The 27,192-nt window shown below is 36.9% G+C and overlaps 1 protein-coding gene across 3 annotated transcripts in view; it reads right to left on the bottom strand.

Annotated features, from left to right (window-relative positions):
* Positions 1–27,192, bottom strand: part of CPNE8 (copine 8) — a 106,789-nt gene that overhangs the window by 53,738 nt on the left and 25,859 nt on the right. Inside the window, exons 1-6 of one of the 3 annotated variants that reach the window (XM_068401186.1) lie at positions 23,700–23,758; positions 22,071–22,174; positions 19,604–19,643; positions 16,466–16,542; positions 6,128–6,191; positions 1,442–1,545 (exon numbers count right to left, since the gene is read on the bottom strand). In XM_068401186.1, the coding sequence (XP_068257287.1) occupies positions 1,442–1,545; positions 6,128–6,191; positions 16,466–16,542; positions 19,604–19,643; positions 22,071–22,114 (329 nt within the window). In that variant the 5' untranslated portion in view covers positions 22,115–22,174; positions 23,700–23,758. Of the gene's footprint in view, positions 1–1,441; positions 1,546–6,127; positions 6,208–11,367; positions 11,449–16,465; positions 16,543–19,603; positions 19,644–22,070; positions 22,175–23,699; positions 23,759–27,192 lie in introns of those variants that run through there. The other 2 variants (XM_068401191.1, XM_068401187.1) reach the window with 2 other exon arrangements.

The following is a 27,192-nucleotide window of genomic DNA, read 5'->3' as shown; positions in this document are numbered from 1 at the left end:
TTGATTTGATACGATGTTATATGTGAGGAATATCACTTTCCAAGAAAACTTAATCTGCCAGCAGACCCCTATATAAGCAGTATGTTGACTAGAAGTTAGCGCGTCAAGTCTTAGCAGCAGAACAGGAGAGATCAACCTACTTTAACAAATTAAAGCATGTTATAGAAATTTTCACATAATTAATGTAAAAGTTCTTATGAGTTAGGGAGACAAGGATCAATAAGGGTGAAATAGAATGAAGAATAGAATAATTAAGAATAATATAAGTCTATCTGAATAAACACAGGTGGGCTTTCACAATCCATGAATATTGTTCTCAAAGCTCCTTGTGTAATCCTGACCTAGGACTGAACAAATCATCAATCAAAGCTTAATGAGTAGCTAAGCAGGAGTAGGCCTAGAAGTATTACCTTCTGATGATTTTAGTAAAGGGGATGTATGGTTAACCTTTTCGTTACCTTAAAAGAAATATAGGACACTTAGAAATAAAAATTAGTATAGATAAGGTTTTAAATATAACTTTAGTTGTTTTTAAGGTTGAATGTTTAGGAGACACTGGCGGTAGGAACCGGACTCTGGTCAACCTGGATCAGGACGGGATGCTGATCACGGCAAGAACATTAAGGACACCGATCACAGCAAGAACATTGAGGACGGGGTGTCGACTGGAGTTGGAGCAGAACCAGAACATAAAGATCAGCTGACCAATGGAAAAGAATGGACTTTTGTGGATTCTTGACAAAGGAAGAAAGAGGAATTGAAATAGTTAGTGGATTATTAACAGAAGCTTATGAAATGTTTATGATGTAATTGATTATTAGTTTCTATATAAACCGATAGTGAATTTGAGTCAGGTACCATTCACTGCAGTGGTGGTCCAACTCTGAGTTGTTTAATAAAACCAGCAAACCTAGAGACCCGGACTCTGCCAATTTTCTTTAACAAGCATGAACGTAGCAAACAGCCACATGTAAAAAAATATTTTCTATTTAAGGTATTTTTGAATTCTATTTCCTAGAACTCAGTCAAAAAGATAAACAATATTTCCAAATTTGCAGTATAAAATGTTTTTACCTAAAACAATTTCTAAGTGTTAGCATATTCTGCAGCTCTAATTTTCTTTGAGAATTCTATTTAATTTAAAGGTATATTATATCTTAGCAAAACTAATGCTATTTAACTATTTTTGTTACAATCAATTTTCATAGTGCTCTATATTTATCATACATTCAACTCCTAAAACCCCAAGTTGCAGTATTTGATGTATTTGTACAATAGTTCTATTCCTATACTGCATAACATGATATACTTAAATCCAACAAACATTATAAAAGAAACACAGCTTAATCTGACAAATATAAAAAAATGAAAACTATATTACCATCTGCAAATAAATAAGTTGCCTACTGTTTAGCAGCAGAAATACTTAACAGGCATCTACCTGCCATCTTCATTGCTTCGATGAAATACCAGGAAAGGATCAGATTTCCCAAAGAAGTCCTTCTTGTCTAGTTTGTTCGCACAAAACTGCATTAAAACTGAATCCTGAAATAGGTAATACAGAAAAATTACATACAACATGCAGTTTACTACACTAAAATAAAAAAAAAAATCATTAACTAACAAACATACAAATAGAAAACAAAATTAATGAGGGTATCTGCCTTCTAGACACCGTCTACATATTTGCATTCTTGCAATGTCCTTATGGTGCAGTTTGAACTGCTGGAACCAAGAATTCCTTCATAGTGGGGTGCAGACGAAGGGTAAATTTCTATGCTAAATGCCTATTTTTTCCAGTATTTTCTGACATCCAAAGTTGCATTCTGAGGGAAGTAGATGCACAGGCAAGGAACACACATTAGAATTAATTTTAAAAACTCCAGTGAGACACAACTAAGCCTCATTCCTTCAGTGACTTAAACCTGCAGTTGTCTGCTCTGTAAAGCAAATGGCTTAGCAGCTTGCTGTTAAGAGTCTAGAAGCTTCTAGAAAATGAGCCTGGAAGGTACCAAATATACCCAAATCAGATAACAAATAAGGAGAAAAGTTTCTTTGCTGTGGTCAGGCAAACTGATAGTCACACGTGGTCACCTCTTTGGGCAGAGTCAAGAATACGAGAAGGATTATAAATGCAAAGATAAACCTGCAGACTCACCAGCTAACTGGGGCAGGGCCTGCTGGAAGACTGTGTTCCATAAACAGGTCTACAGGTATAACAGCAGTGAGAGGAAGACCAGGGAAAATGTGGGCTCACCACTGAGTGGGGGAGGGGACCAGGTGACACAGGATATGTAAAAGTCCGTGTTTCTCATAGCCTTCTATGCCTTGGTCTTTACTGGTAAGATTTGCCTTCAAGAATCTTGGGCACCTGAGACTCAGACCTGAGAAAGTCTGGAACAAGGATGACTTGTCCTTGGTAGAGGAGGACCAGGTAAGGATTTAAACAGACTAGATATACAGAAGTCCATGGGATCTGACAGGATGGTGACCTGGGAGTGGCTGATGGAGTTAGGTCCAACATCACTGTGAGGCCACTTCGATTATCTTTGGAAAGTCCGTGATGTTCAGAAGTTTCCTGAGGACTGGGAGAAAGCAAATGTCACTGCTGTTCTTTGAAAAAGGGCAAGAAGAAAGACCGGTCCACGGCCAGTCCTTACCGTCAATCCCTGAGAAGATGATAGAGCAAATCATCCTGGAAAACATTTTCCAAAACCACATGAAAGTACAAAAAGGTGGCCTGCGAGTTATCAGCATGGATTTACAAAGGGGAAAGTCATGCCTGATCAACATGAAGTCTTCCCTTATTAAACGAGTGGCTCAGTGGATGAGGGGAGATTAGTGGATGTTGTTTATCTTGACCTTAGTATGGCCTTAGACACTGTCTCCCATAACATCCTTGTTCACAAACTGATGAATTACAGACTAGATAACTGGGTAGTGAGGTGGACTGAAAACTGGCTGAATTGTTGAGCTTCAGAGGGTCATGATCAGTGGCACAAAGTCCAGCTGGAGACCAGCCACTAGTGGTGTACCTTAGGTGTCAAAAATGGGGCCAATAATATTTAACATCTTCATTAATGACATGGATGATGGGACAGAGTAGACCCTCAGCAAGTTTGCAAACGATACAAAACTAGAAGTAGCAGCTTATACACCAGATGGTTGTGCTGCCAATCAGAGGCACCTGTACAGGCTGGAAAAACAAACCAACATGAACCTCACAGAGTTCAACAGAGGGAAATGCGAGGTACTGCACCTGGAAGGAAATGATCCCATGCACCAGTACAGGCTGCAGGCCAAACAGCTGGAGAGCAGCTTTGCAGAAAAGGACTGGGGGGTCTTTGTGGACACCAAGTTGACCAATGTGCCCTTGGCAGTAAAGAAGTCCAATAGCCTCTGGGGCTGCATTAGGAAGAGTGTTGACAGAAAGCTGAAGGAAGCGACTCAGCACTGGTGAAACCACTCCTGGAGTACTGTGTTCAGTTCTGGGCTCCCCAGTACAAGAAAGACATGGACATACTGGAGCAATTCCAGCAAAAGCGTCACTAAAATGATTAAGGGATTGGACCATCTCTCATATGAGGAGAGGCTGAGAGAGCTAGAATTATTTAGGCTGGAGAAGAGAAGGCTCAGGGGGATCTTATCAATTTGTATAAATACCTGGTGGGAGGGAATAAACAGACTCTGCTTAGTGGTATCCAGTAGAAGAACAAGTGGTAATAGGTACAAATTGAAATACAGGAAATTCCATTTAAATACAAGAAAAAAACCTTTCTACTGTGAGCGTGGTGAAACACTGAACAGAGAGACTGTGGAGTCTCCTTGGACATACTCAAAACCTGACAGCACAGAGCCCCGAGTAACCTGCTCTAAGAAGAGCAGGAGGGTTGGACTAGACAAGTTCCCAAGGTCTCTTCCAACCTCAGTAATTCAGTGATTCTAAAAATCTTTGCCATTCTCAATATGAGCTATAAAAGTTTGGCAAAAAAATCTCAGAAGATCTGATAAGAATTAATCCAAATATTGAATAACTTTAGGTAGGAAAATATCACAGAGAAAGTATGTGACAGCTGGTGAGACAGCACAAGAGATTGTGTGAGAGAGCGTGCACACAAAAGAGCATGACAGAGAATGCAAAAGAGAGTGCAAGAGAGAGAGACTGAGCCCCAAATGCTTTACAAGCTCCTTTCAGTGATTTTGAATTAGTCATCATACATGTAAAATCTGAGTGGGATGAATCTGGAAGAACATAAAGGCCTTGCAAGGCATGTAGTATTTGTCTTCATTATAAAGGAAAGAAAAAAAATCCTGTTCCGATTATGGATTTAATGACATACTTGTGACTTTGTTACAACTGGGATACAAATGCTGGTCTTGCAGGATGAACCCAGAATATCAGGAAAAAATTGGCTTTAGTCTCTTTTAAGGTCACACATAAATGCTTGGGGTGATGGTAAACACCTCTTAAGAATGGCAGGAGCTTAACTTCTTAAGAAATGCAGAAAGCAATTAAATGTACCCGTTTTGTCATCTGATAAAAGTGTGAACATTTTGATCATGTACTACATACAAAAGTTTGACCTAATGCAAAACAGAGACGAAAGACAGGCATTTTCCATGACCATACTTATTCATTCATACTAGTAACACGGGAATCTCCTACCACTAAATGGCAGTTAAATGAGACTGAGCTGGTGCGTCCTATTAACATTACTGTGCAAGACTGGCAGGTTGCCTGGAAAAGGTAAATAAGATTTGAGCGCGTGTGTTATTCAAATATACCACTATACTACTTCTGCAGAGAAATAATACAAACTTGATTAAGCGGGAAATAAGGCATAAAATTAAGGATTTCCTTTTACTTGCAGTATCTAATGAACTTAAGAAAATAAGGCCTAATCACATTAGCTATCAGATACATTAGTAAAAAGAGAAACATGACTATTGCATAAATAGGAAAAAATTAACCACTTACGACACGGTATAAAAGTTAGACGTTATACAAAAGGCGAAGCATTACCCCCTCAACACCACCAAATTACAAAAGCTAAGAAACAAATCTCTTCAAGCCCCAAGGTACTTTTGTAGGTTTACGTATCTAATTTTGTACTCTCCAGATCCCCTGTACATTCTCATCAACTGTCTGATACTGTTGCTTTCTTCATTTAAGATTTGCTATCTTGTCATTGCAAACTCTTCAAAGATACACTCTATAGCTCCATCCAATAGATACCATGCTTTGACAAACCTCCCCCTTCCTCAGATTCCAACCAGTCTTTATCACCCCATATATACCATCCTTCCTTATTCTTCCTTCCAGTCCCTGTTTCCCTATGATTTACGGGTTGCTGCTAGCTCATTCAGGGCTGGGAAGCCACTGAGCTGGCCTGGCTGCCAGGTGCTTTCTGACCAGTAAGCCTCCTCCTCTGTCCAATCCACTTCTCCATGAACGCTAGGAGGTGGAGGAGCAGTGACAACCTTGGGGAAGGTCATGACCACACCATGTCCCTCCCCTTAACCAGCCAAATTCCCCACTACCCGCCTCCCAATATTGTTTTGTTTTCTATTAAATAAGTAGGCATCTGCCATTAATAGGCCACAGAAGTCTTCACTTTCTTTAAAACTATTTAAACTCTTTTTTTATGGCAATTCTTTGAAATACTTTATTAGTTTTTTCCAATAAACATTAATTTCACATTTTTTAAATATGTCTCACTTCTCGCATAAAACCCTTTAATTATAAGGTTAAAAATAAAAAATTTTATTTTGATGTTCATGTAATGTCAATATTCCATAATGGAAATATAATTCCATGGCTGAAATAAATGGATCTTTATTAAAAATTGGACACTAAGAGATTAAAATGTGATTAATTACTTGGGGAAACAAAGACTAGATTTAAAACTCATCTAAGAATCAAAAACTTTATGCTTCATATTGTTTTCTGCTTCTTTTGGCTGCTTCTATTTAAAACTAAGAGTAACTGATAGGAAAAAAGTATCCTAACTTCTTACATATATCACAAAACGCAAATTTATACATTATACCTTTGACAATCTGGTGCAGTGTAGATCACAAAATCATTTTCATTTTATTTTTCAAAAAGCAATGAACACACACTTACTCGGCAACAGCCTAGTTCCTCTGCTGTTACTATGACCGTTCCACATTTCTTCCCAGGAATTCCTCTGCAAGAAAATACAACTACATCACTTCAGTTCCTTAATATCATTTATGAAAGTCACAACTAACACAGATAAGCACAAGGTAAGCTTTCAAGTCACAAAACTGATGGCATGCTATACAATTTTCCTTTTCTGTCCCTTGTCCTGTGTAAAAAAGTTGGTTTATCCTAAGTGAATTGGTAAATGAGTTGTATATTTATTCTAACTAGCAAGAAACTAATAAGTTTCAATTTTAAAGGAAATAACATAAAAAGCTCAAATAGGATGAAATGACAATATCAGAATTCTATTTTCCACCCTCCCATGGATGTTTTATTTAGAGATGACTCTACAACTTACTGATTTGTGAAAAGCATCCTTCTGCAAATTTTCCTTAAACAAAATACCTAAAATATATTTAAAACTATACACCAGCCTTATTTTACAACATTTATTCGGAAAAGTTTACGAAGACACACAATAATCTCACCATCATATCAGATACAGTAGTTGCAAAATAAATTATAATTCACCCAGACAGCAATTAAAAACATGCTGCTGCAACAGCAGAAAGCACAAACCAGATCCTTAGCGTAAAGAACAATATAGGAACAGAAAAGCCATGCAATCTGACAGTACTCAGTGCCAGCAGCCTTTTGGCGGGGAAGGGGGAGGAAGTACAAATCTTGAGATGCAACCTTTTGCATGATGCTATACTACAAACAAGAAGTTCTGCAATATTCTCATGTCTATTACTGTGTCCATTAGAACACACCTTGGCAATTACTTCTAGATTTTCAAAGCTAACGTTATTGCTTATGCTCATTTTATTTCTAGTTCTTTATTACTTTAAGTCTTTCTTGAAAATAATTAATTATTTGAATAAAATTACTTTCCAAGAAGATATTAACGTAAAATCACATTTTCAAATTGACTGTATTTTTTAGGTTCTTCTAAGAGAACTAGAGGGCACTCCTGTTCTTCTGTTATGACAAAACATTAATGTAAACATTTACTGTTGTTCTTATTTCACTTATTAGTCTCTTTAATACTTTCAAATTTTTTTACAATTCTCTACAACTTTAACTAAGTTTAGCAAGACTGGGATATAATAAAGAACTGGTGGGAAAATAGTTCTTAGAAGCAGATAAAATTTTAGAGTTATGAACGCAGGAGCAAATACTGATGCAAATTTATGCAAGCTCACTGAAACTCTTGTTTAGAAGCTGATGTTTAAGTCTATAAGGAATACATCAGGGAATGCTACTCCTATACCGCTGCAGTCACTTGCCAGTAAACAGAGAGATACATGACTGGACCTCCTCAGTGCTACAATGTAAGTCTGAATTTCACAAGGAAAACAGTGGATAGGGAAACTATTCAAGTTTTTGTTGTGAAATTTTAAATGACATTTTAAATACGTACAAAACTTAAGGCACTCTTCCATTTAATGCAGTATGACTTATAAAGCACAATACTTTAAGACCAAATAGGAGAATTTTCTTCAAGTAACAGAAAAAAATAATCTGTCATTCCAAATGTTACACAGTACAATTCATGGTTTTATCAGCATCGTCAAATCATATGGTTTTAAATCTATCATCCTTCAACAGCTCAAGATCAAAAAGTACCCATTTTAGCCTCTGTAGCAATGAGATATTGAAATTGAAATCTCAGATTTTCAAAAGATGAAAAAGTTGCGTTTTTTCTTTTGAACAGTATTTCTTGAAGCTTCAAAAACTTCTGAAACTTGGTAGTAACAGCAGTAGTAGAAATGACTTAGTTATCAGCGTGATATTGACCTTACATGGTAAAACGTTTCAAGGAAAAATGACCATGACCCTCGCTCTGACAGGGAAGGAAGAAATAGAAATCTCAGAAGTATAATTGAAAAACCAGAAGTTCCCAGCACCCCAATTCTGCAGGTTATGTCAACTCAAATAGAAAGCACCAGTATGAGAATTATCATTGCCTGAACCAAAGTTCTTCCTACTGAAGTATTTGAGCCCAATCGTACCATTAAGGACATATTTGAGACGTAGTCTGGGCAGTGACAGTACTTTGAGGAAAAACCATCAAACATAGATTTATCCCACTTCCAAAAGATTATTGTGTCAGATGCTAGATTGTATAAAATACAACTCTGATCACCTCCTGAAGAGCTGGAGGCCTGAAGTAAACTGTTGGTAAGCAAGCCCCATTTCTGACAAACTGGTCACCAAACAGTTGCCATTTGATAGAGAACCTTGTGCCACCCTGCCTGCAGTTACAACACATGGCAGACAACACCTGCCTGTCTCAAACTGAGATGTGCATATGAAGACATTGATGCGAAGACATGCTTCATGTTGTCTTATGAACATGAAGGCCAAGGGATACCCAACCCCAAAAGATACATGTGTCTGGAATTATCACTCTGAAGGATGGAGGAAACTGGAGAGGCAATCCCCTGGACATATTTGGATAAGTACATCAGAAAAAAAAAAAGGAATTCTTTATTGTTGAGTAGACACGAGAAGTACACACAGTATAGTCATATCTAAAAGCACCTGGGGTAAGGTTTGGCTTGACATATAACCAAGGTTCTCAAGGACACATGCCTTGTAAAAGAAGGATAATATTACCATGATGGCTGGCAAAGAGGTGAAATGCTTAATCAAGATTAGCACAGAATTTCTCTACAGAACAAAAAGTTCTCATTATTCAGGACCTAAAACCTCTACCAAATGACCTCTACAGTTTGTGACGCTATTAGGTACAAACTTTGTATGCTTGTCTTGAAACTACAAGCATGAAAAAAGTACTGGACCATTTGCAGACACTAAAGAGTTTGTTCTCTTACAAATTCCCTTACAAACCATTCATTAAGAAAAAAAGCCTTGAATGTAAAGTTAGCACTCTGACAAAAACTTCAGTGGTCACAGGTCAGCCAAATAGAAGGACCTTTAATTAGCAATAATGCCTTGTGAGAAAATAAAAAAATAATTTCAAGCTGGTCTTATCACTGTATGAAAATACATTACTTGGAGATTCAGCATTACAGATCAGTCCTTCCAACTGCCAGGGAAATACTGATTAATATTACCTTGAAGATAAGCATGTCAGAGTTCTACCTGTTTAAATCTAGAATGCAGTGCCACTGCCCATTTTTTTTAGCTTTAAGGAATAGCTGGTATTGAGCTGCCCTGGAATTGGTTCCATAGCACTGAAGTGACAACACAGAATTTATGTTCAGGCAACCAGGGTTACAGATCAGGGTTTGTGGGGTAATAATGAGGCAATCTGTATTGCATAACCACTGTCAACTCCAACACTCAGTGCTAGTTATCTGACACTCAGATACAGAAAATATACCACTCTCGGTGTGAATAGGGTGCAAACTGAATAAAGGAAGGTAAAATGTGAGGAAGATCTACGTTTCAGTGGGTCCTACTGGTTTGAGAGCCCAGAACCTGTAGGTGTTCTACAGTGATCACCTCTTTTTGGACAGTATTTGAGGGAGCAATAACTGGACAGTATTTAAGGGAGCAAATAATTTGACTGTTACGGGAACTGAACAGAAAAACATAATCAAATGAAAGGTCCTCAACAATACCTGCATGTCTCTAGACAAGATACAGTCTTGAGGAGTAATTATTGTCTCCTTAGAACAAATGATTCCACAACTGAGACACCACATCTGCAGCACCTAGAGAAGTTTGAAAGGACACTCTGAAGATCACTTGGGCTTTAACAAGGACTGAAAGGAGGACCTTTCCAGAGTTGGTGAAAAAGTTGGAGAAAGATGACAATTTATCTGGGAATTCAAACCTGAGAGGTTAAACAGAGCCTCCAATTTTGCATGCTGAAACGGCAATGAGGTAGAGGATAGAACATTTTTCAGATCATTCAGAAATTTAGTCTTATCCCTGAATTTACAGAACCTAGCCCTCTGGCAGTCACAACCACAGATAAGAGGATAAGACAAATATATAAGAAGTCCCAATTCCAGGGTTCAGATGTTTTTCTATCAATTATGTTCACAGGAAGATAACAGGAGAAAGAACTTCCCAAAATAGGCCAGCTGGCTTCAGTACAGCCTCATTAGCAGGCAATGGCACTTAGATGTGAATAACTAGCATAGAATGCTCATTAAGCTTTGCAACGGCTCTGCCTCCTCATTAAAGCGAATCCCTACAGGAATGCACTTAGTAGATCCTAAAAGCAGCATTGCTCAGGGTTATAAATGTGGCTAGAATCTTCTCTCTAGGAAGACAGAACATGCAAATATCTAATTCTGAATAACATCTGGGAAGGTGACTCTCTCTTGAGAGAAAAATCTGTGTCATTTCTGGAAGTAGATACATATCTGCACCTCAACCTTTCATGCTAAATCAGCTAAATCAGCAGGGGCATGCAAGGTCAGTCTGAGTAAATCTTACGCATGGAGCTTGTCTTGAGAAGGCATTTAATGAACCTAGTAACCCAATAAGTAAAGAGAGTAAACGTTACTGTTAAAATGTCAGATTCTCCATTTCACCTGCTTTGTATGACTAGATTTGTTTTCCAAGAGACATTATCCAGAGCAAATGTTCATATCTGTACCTGGCCAGTACCAATGCAACATTAAAGTATGTTCTTGAACAAAAACGCTCATAGTCACAGGGATAACAGGCTAGTGCACTACCATACTGGGACCAAGAGTCTTCTGCAACAGACCACATTGAATTCAAAGCCCTTAACGGTGTCAGAAACAGAGAGGGAGGTTCAGGAGACATCCTCATACCTGCCAAGACCAAATGCTATTAGGTTCATGCCTCAGAGGCGTAATCCGCTGGTGCTTCTAAGTCCAATGAAACTGCAAGTCATGCCTGTCATGAAGGTGAGGAAGAAAAATCGTGCGTGTGTATCTTCACTTTTGCACTCACCATGAAGGTTAGTAGCAAGGTATGTTTCAGCCTGCCTGACAGACCACTGCAATGGTGACAATGAGATTTTTTTACCTTCACTTTGGTGAAGGACAAGAGTATCTTTTCATGGTAGACTTTCTACGGTCACTTTCCCTGGTGATATACAACCTGACCTGGAGTTGGCCAGCTCATGGCACCCGTGGAGCCACTCTGAATCTCATGAGGCTTTTGTAAATGTCCAAAGTAGATAGATCTGAAGTTTAAGCTTCAATTCGTTCTAATTTTCATTTTGAAAGAATGTCAGAGCTTACTTGAATGCCAATCAGAGAATGGAATTCAAGCTCCTCAAGCTGCACAAGTACAAAAAGTGCTACTTCAGTAGGGCAGCTGATTGGGACTAAAACAGCACTGGGCATTCTCTTCTTCGTACATCTGTTGGCAGAGAACAGAAAAGGCAAAATGCTAATGAACTTCCGAAATACTGTGAAGAGAAAAAGCTCTCTGATCTCAAGTGACAGATCATAAAGAACATTCAAGTTATGTGAACGTGGACTTGACTTTGCAAAGAGAACGGTAAATTCAAAGCACTAAATATCCTTAGAAACAGAAGACATGCAATATTGTCAATTGAATTATTGTTATTTGAATATTAAGAGACATTAAACACAGGTCTATAAGCAAACAATCCTGAAATGCAATGCAATGTTTTAATGAATAAAATAAGACAACAAATGTCTCCTAGACACCAAGGTATCCAGGCTTCAGAGAGTCCAGAGTGAACAATCAACCAGTTGTCTGGCCACAGCTCTGTCAAAAGCATCAATGACAAAATAAAACCTGAACACTGAGAAGAGCTGATAAAAAGCCACGAACACTTTCTTATTAACAAATATCTGCCCACACCACATATAGAAAAAGGAAAGTATCTTTCAAAATCTCTCAAGGGGACAACTGATCTGGGTCCATTTAGTAACTGCCATACAACAGAGTATCATAAGCCAGACCTGAACAATGCTTGTCTACCCAAGAGAAAAATGTATTACACAGGCCTACTCAACTGTGAAATAATTATAAGACCTTTTTTCCATGGAATCTTCACTAATATCTTTTCCTTGTTCATAGCTAATTTCAAACTTCAAACTTTATCTGTTACTCACTTCAGATGTCACTTAACCTGCACCAAGTGATATCAAACTGCTGAATGGATGGTTTTTAATCTACATGTTTAAAATAAATTGCAGGAATTTTCTCAGAAAAAAAAATGTGTAGGGTGCTGAATAATTTACCACTTTGAAGACAGAAAGAACTATAAAGACGTTCAAGAAGTCAGCAAGATTTGTCTTACTATATATGGGTGTCTTCAAAGTCAACACCTTTCTCTGACCAAGTCACCACAGGCTTCCAGTAGAGTCAACTGACAACTAGTCAAAACAGTCAATGGAGTTGCAACAGTACAATTCACTGTGCCAGTTACAGTAAGTTAGGCCTAGATAGTGAAAAGTTAGTGAACTTTTGTTTTAGTAGAAGTAAACAGAATAGGGCCAACCTCTTGTCTTGATCAACAGGATAGTGTTTGTGTGCTCAAGTGGACAGTCAAAGTATGCAACCAACCTGCTCACCATCAAGAACTAAAAACATGTCCAGAACAAGTAGAGTGTGTGTCCCCATCCCACAGTGCTGAGGGTCTCCTGGGACAGCTCTGGTAGGAGCTGCACAGGGGCTGTTTCTCTAATTGGGTTACTGAAGTTCCCCCACCTGCCTTGTACCTCTGTGCTCCTTTTTGGGTGTGAGATGGGACTTCAATGGGCTGATGGCTCTCCTGGGAGAGGTCTGGAAGTAGCCAGGGCAAAGTATTATTTGGGTTCCTCCACCTGCTATTGTGCCTCTTTTCTCCTTTGTTTGCAGATAAGCTTTTTAATCACGTAACCTAACACACCTCTTCTATTATACCACTAATTATACTTGTCCTGAAGGCTATTTCCTGGACAGGTTTTTAAAAGTTTAATATCCAGAATGGGATTGAGAGGAGAATCACAAAACACTCTGGTCTAATAACCACAGTACTTCCTGAAGTTAACCATTCTGTATGATTATATTAGAAATCTGGTAATCTGATCAGCTGATTCTTCACTGTTTGTTTGTGTGGGTTTTTTTCAGGAGTTAGATTACAATTAGCAGTTTCCTACTGTTCCACAGTAGCCATAATCTATTAAATAGTAATTTAACACTCATAATACTGATGCAGTCAATTTTAGGGCTTTTGGGGGTTGTTTTTTGGTTTCTGTTTTTTTTTTGGGGGGGGGGTACTCTTTTTTAGTGCTGTTTTATACAATATTTATTTTATGGCAGACAACTTATGATTAGCTACTGAAATTGAAGGACATCTTAAAAGTTAAGGTTCATCTGCAAACCTTGATGACAACAGAAAGTGACACGGTTTTAAAGTACCTTTTTCTGGGTAGTTCCTCAAGTTATTTAAGGAAGTCATACAGTGAAGTAGTATTACTTCCAACATATATTATGTTACTGCATGCATAGCTGCATTTTTAAGTTTAAAAAGTGTGTTTGTGAGTGTTTTCCTGAATTATGCTGCAGACACTGAAACCTTCCTCACCTGCAGAGCTGAATTTATTTACCCTTAAAATGAAGCAGCTCCCAGTGTGCACAGTCCCACCAGTACAGAGAAGGGAAATAATAAGGAACATGTAGTGATATTAAAAGAACTGTTTATGTATAGGACAATTAAGCCTCAGATTTAAAAATAAATACTGTAAAAAGTACTCGTTCAGTCCTTGGGGAGGGAGGGTGAGGAGGGCAGGAGAAGTTGCGAGAGTGAGGATTACTAGGGACTTGTCATAAAGACAGTCTGTAAATACAGTGATCAGGTGACTGAACTATATTTGTAACCCCTCAAAATTTAGCAAAAATGCTTTTATTACTGACCTCAATTTTGAACATTAAAGAGAATATGAATCATATTGTTAAAGGATGTTGCAGCAGTAATGATCACAGCACTCAGAATTCAGCAAGAGAACTAACAGCTTACATTTGTTACAAATCAATTTGAATCCTCTGCAGTTGGCTGTAAATTAGGGAAACTAAATCAAAGGCTTATTTTGATAAAACACTAAGTGAAAACATTTTGCAAAGACTTTTCAAGTTTTTTCACGTTATTCGATTTTTCAGCATGAATGGTATGATAAATGCATCCTGCTGAATAGCTGAAATTTGCCTTTGTACAAAAACCAAATGATTGTAAGTAAGACATTTACAGACAGAATTTAGTCAAGGTGAATGGACTGGAAGGGCATAATTACAGGAATGCCTCCCCACAAAGCAGTGCTAGCCAACCCCTGACATTTATGATTCAAAAGGATTTGTTTCAGGTATGCGTAAGTCTCAGAAATTCAAGTAGATTAAATCCCATTAAAATATTTTCTAAACTTAAAATAGAATTAAATAAAGTTTACCATAGTTTTTGTAATGGAAATATTTCTTTTATTTTATTTAAAAGTTTTTATGATTTCATAAGGACCCTTGGATTAATTTAAAAGAAAACTGCGTAAATTGTCTTTCAGCTTATCAATTTAAATGGTCTGTTCTGAACTGTTATTTCATCCAGAAAAAGTTCTAGACACAACCTGAAATTATTTTTGGCATGAAAATAGGAAACTTCAGATGCTTTTCCAAGCTTACGCTTGTGTTGGAATTGAAAAAATTTAAGAATTTCATTGGATTCAAGTATTGAGAAGAGTTTTTAGCATGACAGCGCAACACTTCAAAGTTCATGAAAGAGAAAATGACAGCTGTCATGTGTGGGTCTCCTTGAAGCTGGCCACTGTTTTCACCAAGATGAAAAGTTTAGTGCCACCTCCACAGAACATCACCACGCTACTTGATACAAACTAGAGAAATGCCTTTTTTCAATTATTTTATCAATGACATTAAGTTCTTTACATAAACAAGAAAAAGTCTTTAATAAAATCTAGGGGGAAAGGGTACCATTGGTATATTTTGGACACTGATAACAAAATAGTGACTTCTGAGATTTTTCACAGAACTTCAAAGCTACTACTTAAACTAGTGTTTAAGTTTGAAGTTGACAAGTACAGGATACAAGATAGGTAACATGAAAAGGTAAGTAGTGTATAAACCACTAAAGATAGATATAAAAGGGCCACCTGAGTAATAGAAATGGTTAATTACATCAAATATATACACAGAAGAAAATGTGCAGCTAGGAACATATTTCCTAAGAATTTTACATCAGATTAATACTGCATCATTAATATAACTCGATTAGGGAGTTTTCTTGTATTTGCAATCATACTAAAATAGTATCTAAGTGCATTCTGAATTTTGCGAATTGTTGTAGTTCATCCAGAACCTGGTTCTTGTTATTCGAATACAAAGTCAGAACACGTGCCCTGTGTGGTATTTTCACCAAAGTTTGGCCCAGAATAATACAAGGCTTGCTAAGCCTGAAAACTTCATCTGCCTTTGTAAGGAAATTGGTGATGAAGAAAATTAAATGAAGTAACTCTGGTATATTACTCATAATGAACCCAGTAAAATGGGAACGCTTCATCAGACAGAGTAACCAAATTCACGATCATTCACTGCAGTGCAATTACTATTAAAAGAAAAAAAAACAAAAACCCACAAAAATTCCAAATCAAAAGATATTACTATCACATTAAATGTCCAGCTATATCTTTAAATGTTTGTTTTTAATGTAATATGTGAATTCGTAGCATACATTTAGATAAAAACTGCAAAATATTTTCAATTACTCCAACATTATTTAGGAATAGAAAATGAAGATTGTTCAAAAATTCTTATTTTAAATATCTATACATCCCTATGAACAATGGTTTGCAAACATCAAAACCCTTTCAGTGGAAGAAAAATCCACTGATCATAAAAAAGTTTTTGATAAATTTAGTAGGATAAATAGAAAATATTTGATACCCTGGACTGCCTCACTGTTTGGGAATTGTATTATTGGGAACAATGGAAATACAAGTAGGAATGTTTGGATTTGAAACAGTGAGGGCTTTCTTACTTGATGCTTGAACAAAAGGCAATAAAGATTTATGATGTGTTAATTTGCGAACTAGAAAGAAAATCATTTTTAAGATTAGTACACTCGAACTATTTCTAATGCAACATATAATAAAGTTGACAAAAATTTTGGATGAGTCAATTCCATTGCTAATTGTCCGAATTGAAACTTAAATTACCATAGTCTATAAAGAAAGACTTCTATTGTACCTAACAATTTATTCTCTCTTAGAAGCCACATCTGTCAATTCCGTATATCAAGATACCTCACAGAAAAAAAAAACCACAACTCTCACCTTGTGAAGCAGTATGCATTCATCCAACATTCAAGAATAACATACTTACACAATTGATTTTTCCAGTCTGCTCCCCTGTGATCCAACTATTTCTCCCAGTGTACAAAACATTTGTCCCAAAAAATCCTGAAAAGCAGCAACATAAAAACTCAGAATTCATATTTCACATTGAAAAAAATTTGGTTTGCCATTTATCTGAGCTGTTCACTATTGTAGAGCACATTCTGCTGAACACTGCATCTTAATAATAATTATGCAATAATGAATCATAAAACAGACTCAGTATTACATATTTTACATAACACTGGGTTACACTTACAGAAGTAATTCTAATGCACTCCACTTACTGTTTTTATATTGCCTTTTTCATCAACAAATTGAAACTGAGATGGAAAAAAATTAAAAGCATTAGAAACATGACTGTTTCTTTACTTTCTTTAACTGGAGCATTTTAGTAAATTTCTCTTTTATGAAGATATTCTACACCGATTCTATGAATTTCTTGGAATTTAATTATGTTGGTAGAAATTCAAGCCTGTGCAGGATCTGTATGAGCATCCTGGATTGACAGTTATACACAAGCATTGCTTTAATGACAGACTTTATTTTCATGTCTTATAATTGTAACTATATCACTAAAAAGCAGCTAATTTTCATATTATATCTCTGTAACATAAATAGCATAAAAATATTAATTGATTTTCAAACTGTTGTATGTATATTGAAAAAAATTTTATGTTGTAGTCCAACACCTTATCTCGCAAGTGACAAGAGCTTGCTAGCTCTGTTCTTCCCAGCATCACTGGCAGTAGCGGTAACAGTAGCTTGTGAGATTTGTTCAGTAACAGTAATGAGAATCGAGACACTATAATTCCTACACAGCAAACCATAACTTTATGATACTGTGTATAGTAGTGAATATCTGTACAAGTTGTTCTGACTCTTCTCTCAGCCCAGGCCACCCATTCCCATCTCCGAGCTGTGTTAGTTATGGGTCCATATAGCGAACTGGATCTCAAAACTAATCCCACTGAAGAGAAAAATAACCCTGCAAAAAATAAATTTTTGAACTATGTCCTTTAACTGATCTGACACTACGACATTGTTTCCATAAAGATTAAGTCTTTTAAAATGGCTAAAATTCATCTGAAAATACTCAGCTCCTCATTCATTTTTAAAAACATCAGGCATGACATATTCTAAAATAACACCATTTTCTACACTGAAACCATGTATTCCACATTTTTTTTTTTCTTGGTGGAGTTTCTAGGATTAATTCCTATTAGTTCCTGAGTCTGTTATTAATGACAATCGTTCATTACTCTGTTGTTTTTTTCTTAAATCAGGAAGTTACCACGAACATAAAAGCCTAATTTCAGGTAGCCAGTTTTATAAACGTTATTACAGACAGCTACAATGGCAGCACTGTCTAGTCTGGTTACTTCATACATCTGTTATAAAACTTGATTCCTTTGCTTCTCATTTTGCCAAAACTTAGTCACTGAAATTGAAACTCTTCAGGTTGACTCTTTTTTCATTCCCCAAACTATTCAACTATTAAATGACACTGCCCCATATTTCCACAGGAATGGGTCAACAGCTATTTTTAGGAACAGGGAAGATCTTAGTCTGCACGAAGTGACCAGAACACATGAGCAGTCTAGCTATGCAAATACGACTGGCCCGACATTTTTCAGGAACACCAAGCTCCCGGTGCATAGACATGACTGAAGCTCTGCTCACTTCCTACCTACTCACTGCCCAAACTCTTAAGAGCTACAGGAAAGAGACACAGGAAGCTGGCAGCAAAAGGAACAATCCAGACCAACCTTGAGCACCTGGGAAACGATGGAAATGAATTGCTGTGGTTAAGAAACACATTTCTAGCTACCATCTTTCACAGGGTTCTCAGAGTCATCATCTTCTTCGTGTGCATAATATTATATAGCATAGTTTGGATGTCTTCAGCACAGATACCAAGTCTACACCACTTGCACAGATTTCCTCTTAAAGACAATGGAGGGAAATAGATATTTCTGATATTAATGTTAATGTCTAAAGAATAAAGTTTCTCTCCACAACTGAAGACTCCAGGAAACTGGCACTGTTTAAAAAACAGGACCTAATGCGTCTGAGTATGCTTAGCCTGTACTGATTAGAACATAACAGGCGCATATGTAATTCAAGATCTACTTGAACAGTCTTCAGAAGAACATTGGTTTGTTTTCTCATTGTTATGTTCTTTTTTTCCATGGGCTCAGCAAGATACTTAAACCTTAAATTCCTGTTCCAGTAATCAATGAAATCTAGGCTATATGTTTGCATATATCTTTGCACTTCCATAGTTACTAACTTATCTTGTGTCTTAACCTTTTTTCTTAAAACTTAATTATGAGGTTTTTGTACAAATAAGTATTTTTCAGGAAAAAAGGAAAAGAAATCAGATAAACTAGCTACTACAGAAGTGCAAACAAACTTGGGGAGAAGCCCAGGATGAGGCTTTATCCTTGTTGAAGACAGTATAGGGAAGACTTCTATTTTCTGCATCCTCCTAGCTAGCATTGCAGTTATTCAGAACACCTTTCCATGATGATACATGGAAAATAGTTTGCCATGGGCTTTAAATCTTTACAGGGAGAATCTAACTAGAGATCAATGGCTAAAAGTCTTATCTTTTCACTGTGAAGAACACACACACAACATTCCTTCCATTATTCTCTTTTCCTTTGCTCCAGGTTCTTAAAGGTTCTCTTACCAAAGCCTTCCTGTATTTATTTAAAAAAATTCACTCCGAAGCCTCTGAATTCTACTCTCCCATCTCTAAATTTTAAAGTTACTATTTAATCCCTACCACTTCAAGATTACATGAGCATAAAAGGTTTCTACAAATATTAATTGTGACAAGATCCAAACATGTTTACAATTTTTAGGACCCAGAGAAGTATCAACAAAATGCAGCATATCACATAACTGAAAAGGTATAACCATGTGCTTAAATATGCCCTTTACAGGAAGAACGTCCCATTAAAATTGTACTCATGAGCATAATATATGTTATTAACCACAGCACAATCACTGTAATTGTCTCTATGCATCTGGTATTAATTACAGTCAAAAGAAAATAAACATATTTAGGAAAGCGTAAGCATTTCAGCACAAGAAAGTATAACGGGAAGGAAAAACTTACATGTTTTGATAGGTTAGGACTCTTCGAGTCAACATCGTAGCTTAAAAAAAAAAAGTTATATCAGAGTTGCCAGATGACAGATCTGAGGACAATGTAAAGAAACAAAAATCAAACAATTCTTTCACCTATTTCAAGGTGTGAAATTTACACAAAGAGATACGTGAATGGAAGTCTCACTGGTAAGGAAGGCAAATTGAATCACCATGGATTATAGGATTATGGTTCACAGGCTATTTGAAATTAACTAACTTTCAACAAAGTGCAGGCTAGTAAGAGAAATTATTCTGATATTCCTGTTTGAACAATGAAAGCTGCGAAAAACCAGAACAAAAATTAAAAATCAATCTTAGAAAACAAACTAACTGTGACTTATTTTCTTAGGTAATTTTTCAGTTACTTGACCAACTAAATAGAAATAGAATAGATTCCTACACAGCCCCAACTGTGTCTTTATTTCAGCAATGTTTTACCTATACTTGGAGGAGAATCCTTTATTTCACAAAGTGACTAGCTCTTACTTAAAGTTATTTTAAATAGCAGGCAAGTGTTATACTCAGCAGATTTAATGACATTAAACCCAACTTCCAAAATAAAAAATAAGAGTCTGCACCAGGCTTCCATGGTGAAGATGAAAGAATTTGTACCTAGCCATCTAGAAGCACCCTGTAATCTGTCTTGGCATTGCGTATTTCCTTTCACTCCTTGAAATAGTTGAAGTCTAGATGGAAACAGCTAGCTGCTATCTGCACTGAACACAATGGAACTTCTTTCCTCACTGATCCCTCCAACACATCTTGTTAACTTAGGAAGCATTCTGACATGCTATAAAAAGACATTTACAGCTAAGTAAAAAATAGACATGGGGTTTTTTTTGCTTCCATGATACAGGAAATGCTGCCATTCAAGAGCATTTCAGTACACACTGCTGGCAACTTAAAACAAACTCAGCAAAACTACACGTAACTTTATTAAACGTTACTAACATACATCTATGAGGCATCATACTTTTTCTTCCACTATGGGAAAGATCATCACTAATGTGATCACTGCCCTATTTATTTTATGCCCTGCTAAATGTACAGATTGATTTGCATTCCAGAAACTCGGGGCGGGGAGGTCAAAAAAAAATTCAAGACACTGTCACAGTTGCTTTGAAGCAACTACTTGGATAAGTAAATGTCACAGAGACTAAAGCCTAGAAGATTTACAAATGGCTTTACCATGAACGTGCTAGGAGATTTTAGGCAAATTATGAAGTCTTTCTTCACCTGTTTTGCTGTCTACAAGACAGAAATGCAATAAATGCAGTTTCTAGATCAAGGCAAACTTGAAACTTAACTTTCAATTGGGAAGTGATAATACCACAACTTACCACTACTATAATCAACACCTGAGTAGGATTTGTCGCAATCCCATAAAGTGTATCAGGAGACGTCAATCTTTAGGATTAGAAAGGATAAGAAAGCAGACTACACTGTATCTTTCTTGATATATTTATTCGGTGAGTAACTTAACAGATGATTCTCCTAAGCCTTTCTCAAGAATGAATAAACTAAAAGAAATACACATGAAGGCAGAAATCTTAGGAACACAAAATAAGAATTGACAAAACTCAAGCTAAAGAACATCTTGCAAAGGAAATAAAAAGAAATAGAAAAAGAGTTCTTCAACTGAAAAGGACATGTAAAGAAAAACTGCGGTCACTACGCACACTATACTGCAAAACTGAGTGAATGGCTTTCCCTTAATTATCTATGAGGGTTATTCAAGTGCTCTCTCATAGGGCAAAGTTAGGAAGAATTGCTAATAAAAAAGAGGATGAGAATTAAAAAAAAAAAAAAAGACAAGCTTGATTATCACAAAGACTGAAATAATAAGAATGGGGTGAAATGTAACAGATGGCATGTAAGGTGACCTGGTGATTGGACTCTCAATTTTATTTTCCAGAGAATAAAGTGACAATCAAACCAATTCCATCCAGTAGAATGAAATGAGTACATATGGAATAATGTCAAAAGCCATCTACTTCTAGAACAACTGCTTTAATTTTAAAATCTTAAAATTTAGTATACTTAGATGCATAGTGGTATTCATTTTAGTAAAGAAAATTTTGGCTCTGTACTACTTGTACAATATTTTATTTCTGGACAGTATGTCCACACCTGTTTTATTGGCTATCCTGCAAGAATATTTTAGGATTTTGACATCCTTAGCTTTCTAACTATTTTCTAAAAGTAATGATTTTGAGTATGATTGTACTTTGACTAGTTAACACCTGCCAATTTCTTAAAACTCGGTCATTATTATGTTACATATTTATTACTGAGGAAGCAATGATAAATCAATCATGTTTATTAATGTATTCCATGTCAACAGATACTATCTCTTTTCAAGTTAATTTTATTCTGGACAAGACTTAATATGTTTACAGAGGCTGCAATATTAGAGTCAAAGACTGTTAACTTACAAATCAAATCGCAGATTCTCTCTTTCTTCAAAGAAGTAGTCCATTATAAATTTTCTTACAAAATCTGGATTTAAAGTATTGTCAATTACTTCTGTTCTTCCAAACTGTAAAAGAAAAGTATAAGTTTAAGCCACATGCTGTAATGAAGTATAATTAAGTAGACTGACAACACCAGCAATATGCGAGCTATGAGAGAGCCTGTAAAAAATTCTCTTAAACAGATGCCATGAAAGAAAAAGACTGTGTTTACATGAATAGATGTTATCTGTGGATGAAGACAGACTGGCAGAAGACCTCATATTTCAATATAAAGAGTGGTGCATGCCCTGTATTGTATGACCTAAACTTTATAAACATCAGCTCCCAAATCCAACCAGAATCCACAAAAATTTTGGGAAAAAATTCAGTAACACAAAAATCCACTGCTTCCTCAAAAAAATGACAACAGCAAGCAAAAGCTTGCATATATTGCTTATTTCAGATATCTTTAAATATTAGGGAACATAGTCCTTCCATTAGCAGTGTATAATTTTGCATTATCCAGCTCCTATTTCACCTCAGTTCAGCTCTCTCTTCATCTCTCCTCTCTCTGAGGTTTCTGCAAAATGCCTTTTCTTTCTTGATGTTTACAGGAAGAGCCTCAGCTCTCATCAAGCTGAAAATATTTTCATTTAAAATAAATAATTTTTGATTGACTTCGGTTCATATACATCATAGATATAAATGACCAATCATAAAATATCAGTGATAATTTTGTTCTTGTTTTAGCAGTTCTTTCAAGATACTCAGAAAACAAACAAAAAAAAGTTATTATTCAAATAAGCATTTAATTTTGTCCTACACACTGAACATATCAAGACATATTTGAATATAGTCTACTGAAAAGCTTTTTGACAGTCTGCTGAAAGATCATCATTAAGGAGTCCTCAAAACGGCAATTTGGAACTAGAGACTTCTGAATGACTCAGAGACTGCCAACTTCTTCATTGCCAGGACTTAACTAAATCAATAAATGGATAAAGAAAGAATAAACCTTCTTGTAACTGACAGTTTTGGAGATGTATTTCCTAAAAATGTTTTCACATCACAGATGTGAATCTAACCGCTATAACCTGCACAGAGCCCCTCAGCCTCCAACAGGAGCCTCCCTGTCCCGGCCCCTGCATACTTAACACGTATGTGGTATGGAAGGACAGAGCATGCTCCACTGACTCTTCCTCTCAAAACTAAGCAATTCCCTTTCATTGCTTGATTCTTATTAAAATAAAATGGTAAAGAACTCCAGCCACATTATTTGTGTGCTTTAAAGAAGCTCCATTACCGTCAGCAACTATTTTTTCTCCTTCGAATGACTGTGCATGCATGCATTTGAACTGCAGGAGACCGACTCCAAGCACCATTCTTCACACAGGTCATCTGGAGAAGTGGGCCTGTATCTAAGAGGACGACTGCTTTCGAAAAAGCAACTACCCACCTCAGGTACAATAAAATGTTCAACAAAAATTAACATATCTTCAAGACACAGCTCTTGAAGTCCTGAGATAAAGTCTCAGGAAAAGGAACAATCGTCAGAAGTGACACAGAGGTGATTTGCATCTTTACAGAGTGTGCTTGAATCCTGTTGGGTACCTTCACTTTTGCTATGCTGCGAGATGTTCAATTGGGACAGTCTTATTCAGAGATCTCCATATTCCAGCACTTCCTATAAGAGACAAAGAAGCAAAACTATCTTCCCAATGAACAATACCACCTCCAAATAAAAAGGCAAAGAATATTTAACATATAATGTCAATTAGCATATTCCTTTGCCAAGATTTCACATCATTTCTTAAAACCTAGGTGGAACGATTTCCTGGTCTCATTGGAACCTTGCTATCCCCTGCAAGAAGGCTTCTGAATATGTCCTAAGGCATAAATCGTTTAGAAAGCAAGTTTACTCATTAGCAATCACTGTATTTCTTCAGCTCGCCTAAGCCAAAGCGACAGCCATGAAGGGGGTAGCATTATACAGGCGTGGGCAGGAGAAATCTCCAGCAGCTCTCCAGAGTGATGAAGATACTGGATATCCAAAATAAAACCCCTGAGTCTCTTAGGAGAGGACTATCAGAGGATGCACATGATCCTGAAAACAGATCAGAACATGAACAAATAGTTTGATCCTGACTGTTTGTTTTGGATGAGAAAAGTCAGTCTCTTGAGAAATGATTCAAGGTATTCCCTAAAATGCTGGGATGAAGTTGACAGGCAGAGTGATGTAAAAAACGGTCTCTTGAACCAATGCTGGTGACTACTATGACCAAGTATTAATCTATGAGAAACGATAGCAGTGGTAGAAAGTTGGCAGTTCTATGGGAACAAGTATAGCTGGAATAATTGCCTGGGCTAAAGGGCCTTTCTTTCCCCTCTGAATAGTAGCATTCAAATTTTCTGTACATTCAAGGTCTCTAATCAGTTTCCAGGTCAAATAAATCTCAGTGTTTATAAATAAAATCTTCCCCTGTCAGCTGCATGCTTTATAACATTCAACATTACTGGAGCCAGGAAAAACTGAAAGCTGGAATGGCTGATAAAATGAAATATGCAGTAATATCTATGCATTTAGTACTGTTTGAAGGTATGCACTGAAAATGAGAAGCCACTCTCTGACACAAGCCAGTAAACAACAGTTCATCAAACCAGAGATGAGAAATCAAAACAATAGAGTCATAAGGAACTCTCATTTTGCAGTTCTGAACAGGAATATATCTCATCTGTGTATTTTTCCCTCCTCAAGCGTCCCATTTCTTCCATTTGCACTCTTACAGCAAACTGTCCAAATCCTCTCAAATACTGGAGTCAACTGCATAAAGAGGAGATTTACCCTTAGTACTGAAATCTGATAAACACTGGCCTACTCTAGAAGCAAAGGACTCTGGGCCTTCAAAAAGAAGATCCAAGGATGACTGCATTGCAACTGGCAAAGCTACCAGAGGCACAGCAAGTAAGCAGAGAACACGTATTAAGTTCTGGTAGTCTCTCATTCTATGTCCAACAGAATCAGATACACATATACAAAGATATCCATGAAAATATCTCCCAGCCTGTGCAGATTCAAGTAGCAAATTGTCCTGGGAGACTCCTTAATCAGCAGGCAGGAAAAGAAAGGTTACTGAAGTTCTTTAAATCCTCAGATTAGGACAAGCTTGAAGGAGAGTAAGAGGATCTTCAATCATGGGGGACCAACACTTCTATATACATGGAAGACACAGAGAAACAAAGAACATAGGGAGCTGTAGCCTAAGAAAGTTTACTTTCTGCTGCCAAAGTCATCATCTAAATTGAAAGGCACAAACCCAAAATAACTAAGTGAGCTCAGAGGATAACTTGTCAAGAGAGTTCATTTAGGGGCACTAATACCTCTTTTGACAAACCTCTGGCTTAACACCTTCATAAACAGATCTTTTTCTAACAGTATGATCCTTCTTGAAATAGTAAAGGCAGTTTCACAGTAAGACGGGTTTTTTCTTATGTTTAAATAGAACTTTCTGTATTTCAGTTTGTACCCACTGACTCTTGTCCTTCCACTGGATACAGCTGAGAACAGTCCGTCTCTGCCTTCTTTACTGCCTCACATCAGGTATTTATAAACATAGATAAAATGTAAGCCTTCTCTTCTCCAGGCTGAACAATCCCAGCTCTCTCAGCCTCTCCTCATATGAGAGATGCTCCAGTCCCTGCAACATCTTAGCGGCCCTTTGCCGGACCCACTCTAGCATGTCTGTATCTTTCTCACACAGGGGAGCTCAGCACTGGACACAGCACTCCAGCAATGGGCTCACTGGTGCTGAAGGCAAGGATCACCCCCCTTGACTTGATGGCAATGCTGTCCCTGATGCAGCACAGGATGTTGGGCTTGCACACTCAAAAAAACCTCTCCATTTTACTCAGATGGAAGGGGGAGTGACAACTTCTACCAGCACAGCCTGCAGATCAAAGGCAACAACTATTTCCCCTCTGTTCAACACATGTGGGGCCCCACCTGGAAAACTGGGTACAGTTTGGGGATCTAAATACAAGTGGATCAACAGACTGGAGGCCGTTTGGTTAAATGGACCCTGAAAAAAAAAAACCAAACCAATCAGCAGGCTGGAGCACACAACTTGAGGAAAAGCCGATGGAGCTCAGTGTGTTCAGTGTGAAGAAGAGAAGATCTATTTCCATTACCATCCTCCATTACCTAAACAGCATTATAGAAGACAGAGACAGACAACTGACAGAGAACAATAGTCAAAAGTCACAACAAAGGACATTATGAAGGGATATAGGGAAACATTCTTCCAGAATGAGTGATTAAGCACTGGAATGGGTCGCCCAGAGTTGTGCAGTCTCTGCCATTAGAGAATTTCAAACCTTAGCCGGGAAAGGCCCTGAGCAACCTGGCCTAACTTTGACGATGGCTTTGCATGGATCAGGAGGATGACCCAGACACAGCAGATGAGTAGGAGGCTAGATAACACAAAGGTTTCTTTCACCTAAATTATTCCACGATTATGTCATATCTCATATCTCGGGTTTTTAAGTTTTATAGTTCCATTAGAAATAGAACTATGTATGAATTCAAAGGAAAAGTTACTTCAAAAGAAAAAAAAAAGTTACAAAATGGCAGTTAAATGTCAGTTAATTTTTTAAAACAGCAAAATACCATAAATTTATAAGTACTTTTTGTCCCTTCAAATCTGCATTTTTTTCAGTAAACAATATTTCACTTTACACTACAGCCATGTTACACTTGGAAAATCTTTTGGACCTGATTTAAAATGCATGACAGAAGTATATGAGTAAAAGAAAATACATACGCAATATGCTGATGATTAAATCACACTGAGACCAGAGAAGGCCTAACAGAATGCCTGTCACACTGCTACCTTTATCTCTCATCAGTTATACTGAAATCATTACAAAACTTGAGAAATTGAATTCAGTGGCATTGCTAACTTTAAATTACTTTAAATTACTTTTTTTTTTAATTGAGGCTTCAGTTTTTTGTCTGTTTACTTTTTTCCAAGGGCTACATATTAAACTAATATAACTAAACTGACAAATTACTATTAAAATTTATCTTATAGATGACATTAAAATGCTG

This window comes from Nyctibius grandis, chromosome 5 (assembly GCF_013368605.1).
Source record: "Nyctibius grandis isolate bNycGra1 chromosome 5, bNycGra1.pri, whole genome shotgun sequence".
Lineage (NCBI taxonomy): Eukaryota > Metazoa > Chordata > Aves > Nyctibiiformes > Nyctibiidae > Nyctibius > Nyctibius grandis.
This window is presented reverse-complemented; position numbering and strand designations above follow the sequence as displayed.